General features: G+C 60.3%; 1 protein-coding gene across 1 annotated transcript in view; it reads right to left on the reverse strand.

The window, feature by feature from the left end:
- The window catches only part of LOC105304828 (FANCD2 and FANCI associated nuclease 1), a 10,693-nt gene extending 5,771 nt beyond the window's left edge, over window positions 1-4,922 (reverse strand). Inside the window, exons 1-6 of the mRNA XM_023522699.1 lie at window positions 4,686-4,922; window positions 3,937-4,158; window positions 3,212-3,331; window positions 2,800-2,931; window positions 1,569-1,677; window positions 579-848 (exon numbers count right to left, since the gene is read on the reverse strand). Of these exons, the coding sequence (XP_023378467.1) occupies window positions 579-848; window positions 1,569-1,677; window positions 2,800-2,931; window positions 3,212-3,331; window positions 3,937-4,158; window positions 4,686-4,906 (1,074 nt within the window). The 5' untranslated portion in view covers window positions 4,907-4,922. The remainder of the gene's footprint in view (window positions 1-578; window positions 849-1,568; window positions 1,678-2,799; window positions 2,932-3,211; window positions 3,332-3,936; window positions 4,159-4,685) is intronic.
- Window positions 4,923-5,071: the final 149 nt, after the last annotated feature.

Here is a 5,071-nt window from a genome sequence, read left to right on the forward strand (position 1 = left end):
GAAGACGGTCTCCCCCACTTCCGGCCCCTTTTCCTCCCCGGTCCATGTTTCCACCCCCACGTCGGCCTGACTCACTCAGTGTGCCACCAGGAAAAGCAGAAGCCGCCAGAGGCACAGCCCCCTCTGTTCACGCCAAGTGCAGGCTGGCGTGGGGACGGGGGACCTCAGGCGGCCACACAAAGGGCCACTGTTCCCTCCGGCTCAGCTGTGGCAGCTGCAGGGGCCCAGGCTGCTCGGCCACAGAGGCCACGGGGTCCCCGGGAGAGAAGGTGGCCTGCTCGGGGCGAGTCAGAGAACACCTTTCCCAAAAGCAAAGCATAGCGTTTCCCAGAGGGACAGGGTCACTGGTCACCACTCAGAGTCCCTGCGCTAAGGAAGAACGTGCATTTCACCAGCCCTGCCGCCTGCAGCCCCCATGCCCCGAATGAGCGAAATCACTGTTTCCGAAACAAAAAGCCCCTTTCTGGAACCCCGCTGAGGGCGCGACGGCCAACCCTCCCGCGTCCCAGGCCGGCTGCCAGGTCACTGGCAGAGGCGACGGCCACCCGCCTTCACTGGCCGTGTCACTCCCTTGTTACCTCTTTCGGGGTGGGAAGGACACAGGACGTTAGAATGATGACTGTCCCGATGCCACTTAGGTGGCTGAGGTATTCGTAGTTTGCTGTGCTCGAATTCACGCACACCTGTAAGCAGGCCAGGTGAGTGCCGCTGCCAGGACCTGCTCCTACCTGCTCGGGGCGCTTCAGGTGCTGGTGGAGGTTGAGAGCCAGTCTGTCCCACCATCGGCCCCTGCTGTCTGGGCAGTACACCCTCTGGGACAGAAGGTCCTCGAGTTCCTGGACCGCTTCCTGCCGAGCCACAGAGGAAGCACGTTAGACTCGACAAGCAAGCGAGGCCGGCCACGCACGGTCCTGAAGCATCTATTTACACTCTAAGCCCGAGCCCCCCGAGGCGTCCCTCCTCCTCGGCCAGGTCCCGCCAGCTGCGGACACGGCCGACATCCTCTGCAAACCCGCCGGCCAGCGACGGCCACACAGGATGCGGTTCTAGGCCACGGGCCGGGCCGGGCTGCACATCCGGTGCTACGGGAGCCAGTGTGAGGCCTTTGGGGAGGGGAGGGCACCTTAACCCGCCTTCTGTGGTTCAGGGGCCTCCTGGAAACATCTAACGGCTCTCCTGAGGATGCGCGAAGCCCACGAACACGCAGCTGTGGGTCCCCAGAGCCTCCGAAGCCATCACAGGGACCCCCCCGCCCCAGGATTCACGGGTCAGGTCAGGAGCCGGGCCTCCACATGTGCTCCATAAAATACCATTTCCCAATACACACCGTCCACTAGAACCAAAGCTGAGTTCCGGATCTCACATTAGTGTAAGGACGGATACGACCCAATTTTGGACAGGATTGTAAACGGTTTTGGGACGGTCTGTGATGGCTGCGGGAACCACAGCGGTGTGAGGCTCCCCCCCAAGTTTGGGGGCTCCGCCCAGGGCTGTGTGTGTGCCCCGGCCTACCGGCACCCTCGCGGGGGCCGGCGTGACCGTCCATGCCACGGGCCTCCTGCCCTCACCTCGTACATGTGCAGCCTCTGCAGGATGTCCACGGCCCGCGACGACACCTGCGTGTAGACCCAGCCCACGGTGAAGCGTCGCAGGAACACGGGCAAGCCCTCGTGGAGCCTGGGGACAGCGGGGCGGCACGTCGGGAGCTGGCCACGCGCACTGCAGGCCGCCTCCGGCCTGCGACACAGGGCCGCGCCGAGCGCCGTCCACATGGGCGAGATCCCGCCACGGCGTCCGGGCGCCCGCCGTCCCCGGGTCGCTGGGCAGCGCGGTGGGACGAGGACCGCCGGCCACCGCCTCGGCTCCCGGCCACCGCATCGTGTTACGTGGCCGCGGCCCAGACCGTCCGGCCCACAAAGCCCAGGACAGGGACCGCCGGCCTCGGGCAGAAGCGGCCTGCCAACCGCTGCTGAGCGGCCACTGACTTCTAGCTGTGACTGTTTCGTGACGAGTCAGCCACTAACACGTTTTCACCGTCATTTTGCTGTTCGGTCTGAGAAAAGCTCCCACATTTACCTGAACCCCCCTAAGAAGCTGCCCCAGTGCACGTCGCTGCTTAGTTCGTCCCCAGGGAGGTCCTCGCGAATCCCCCGAGCTCGGGACACCCCCACGCAGCGTGGGGGGACAGGGACGGCGCCTCCGGGCTACGGTTTTAAGCCCACGTCGTTTGCACATGAACTTTATGTCCTAACAGTTTTTTGGAAATAGTTAATGCTGCTAATTGTTCTCATCCCCGTGTAACGACGAAGAAAAAATTTCCTGATACGGAACATGTTTAACGTTTATCAAACACAAAACCTAAAGGCTCACGTGCCGCGTCCTTGAACTTTTGGGGTAAACGGTGAGTGCAGAACATCCCCTACGTGAATTTCCACCGAGACCACGTGTCACACGCCAGCCACGTCTGTCCCCACTGTCCCCACGCTGACAGTCCGCTGTCCACCCTCAGGGGAGCCAGCACCCCCGGAGCGCCCGCCCAACGCCCGGGCATGTGTGCCTGGAGGTGCGTGGCACGGGACCCGAGCTACGTCAACCCCATCCGCTCCCGCCAAACTTCTAGACGCTTCCTCCCCCTCCGCGGCACCCCGACCCCGCAAAGCAAGCGTGACGCTCCGCTCCGCGGCGGGTCCGGCCGCGGAACTGCGGGGGCCGTGTGGTCCCCACGAGGAGTCCTGCCGGAAGCGGCGGCGCCGACCGGGTCGGCAAGAAAAACTGTGCCGGGGCCTAGAGACAGCTCACCTCAGAGCCGGGTGGCCGCGCAGTGCGCTCCAGTCCCCGCGGGCACGCTGGCAGAGCTCGCGAGCGTCCTTCCAGTCACCGCTGGCCACGGCGGCACAGACGTCACTCAGCGTGTGGGTGGCCGCTGCGTACCTGGGGGAACACGCGCGCCATCCGCGGTTCAAACACGAGCGCTGTGCGGAAAATCCGCACAGACGCAGAGACTGAGGCAGACCGTGGTGTCACGGTTCGTTGGGACGGAGGCTGGGACCGGGCTTCAGGGCACGGACTGTCCCGAGAGAGAAAAGCATGAAGCCACTGACAGCAAACACGTCAAAACACGCGGGGCAACTAAAAGCAGAGGCAGAGGAATGAGGAGAAGGTTCGACGGATTATTCCAGTTATTCCGGTGGAATCCGAGCAGGATGCTGACCTTCCTGACAAAGTGAGCTGGGCAAAGTGAGCTAAAGTCGGTTTACAGCGACACGGCTTTGAATCGTTCCGATGGCTTCGCGCTTTAAAGCACGTACTAAACAGCGTGCAAACGGCTGTCCTGAAATCAAGTATCAGAATCCACGTCTCTTAAATCTGAGTCCCAAACCTGACGTCAGAATCAGAAGTGACATTTCGGGAAAGCCAAATTAATTTTTCACATAAAAGGAGGGTTTGTTTACGAAACCCGAGTATGTTTTTCCTGTAAGACCTGTGCCATTTTCTGCCAAAACCTACTTTCGCCAGTCAAAGCAAACGTTCCCTAAATCCCCGAGCCCAGGCAGACACGTGAAAACGTGTGCCGTGTGCACGCGCGGGTGAGTACACGAGCTGGTAGTCACACTGCCTGGGGCGTCAGCAGGAAGGGACCCACCTTCCGCCTCGTCTACGCCAGCGACACGCTCAAAAATGCTTCCTGCCAAAGCCACTCGGGAACCGAAGCCAGAGAAGACGTTCGCAGCTCGGCCCCAACCCCCCGGTAACCCGACACGTCCCTACGTCCCCCCGTCATCTCAGAAACGTGTACACGTGAGGCAGCAAATAACAGAACAAAACCACCGTTTGGGCTGCGGACTTCGGTGTCCGCCGTGGCCGGCAAAACGCAACGGTCAACCCTTAGGGACGCCTAGGGACCCACGGCACCCCCGGCCGCTCGCCTGACCTGACCTGATGAGGTCGTCTCTGTCCTGGAAGATGCGGGCTGTCCGGCTGACGGTGTACCGAGGAAATGCCACCCGGCCCAGGCCGGCCAGCAGCACGGCCGCGAGCGGGTCCCGGCCGCCGTCCTCCTCCGGGGCCTCGGCCAGGTCGAAGAGCAGCAGGGCACGCGAGAACACGGCCCGCGGGCCACCGTGCACCCTCAGGGCCGGTCCCGCCACGGCCTTCGCTCTGCGGACATGCGAAGCAAAACGGGTTTCTGGCTTTTCAGCATTCGGACGTCGGATTTTAGAAATTACATCCGTGGGATAAGGTCGAGGGGCATTCACGATCGAGCCCGAAGCCCATCGGTCACTTTCAGCTAAGGGACACGGAGGTTTCCATAACCTCTCTGGGGCTCAGAGCCTCACCTGGGGACACGGTGAGGATGAAATGAGATTTTATCTCCAAACAAAGATAAATGACACCCCCCCGGTTTTGGTAAATGTTTAGGTTTAAACTCAAAAAAAGTTGCATATGAAGATTGACAGATTCCACGTCAATAAAAAAGGTTATAAATAAAAATCCGACTGATTTTTCTCGGTCCTAGAAATTAGTACGGTCTGATAAGAATTATGAATAAGAAACCGAGAAAGCATCCAGTCGTGGCGCCCAAGATGAAATGAGCAGTTACAACAGGAAACAGGAACCACCTATTCTCAATCCATGCGCAAAACCAACGTTCTAAATGCGTGTGCTGTGACAACATGCGACAAAACCTTTTTAAAATCACGGTGCCGACTCCGGGCTGGCCCCGGGCCCAAGGGCAGACCGAGGGCTGCCTGGCCAGTCTGAGCAAAGCGCCCGCCAGCTGCTGCCTCTGGCCCCCGGGACTCGCCACGTGGAACGTCTTCCCCAGGGCTCTGAGCTCGGGAGCCGAAAGCAGGTCCAGCGCTTCAGGGAGTTCTTGCAACTCGGACTCTGAAACGGTCAAAAACATCAAAAACCCTTTTAAAGACTCTTACCGTTTCCCAGCGTTATTTACTCTGTGAAGAAGGAAGCTCAGTCAGAGGCGAACGAAATGAAATCCTACTGCGGAAACCGTAGTTTGCCTTCTAGAACAATCACTGAAGAACAGAGAAAAGAGATCTCTCAGGGAAATGCT

The sequence above is a fragment of the Pteropus vampyrus genome, unplaced genomic scaffold (assembly GCF_000151845.1).
Source record: "Pteropus vampyrus isolate Shadow unplaced genomic scaffold, Pvam_2.0 Scaffold355, whole genome shotgun sequence".
In the NCBI taxonomy this organism is placed as follows: Eukaryota; Metazoa; Chordata; class Mammalia; order Chiroptera; family Pteropodidae; genus Pteropus; species Pteropus vampyrus.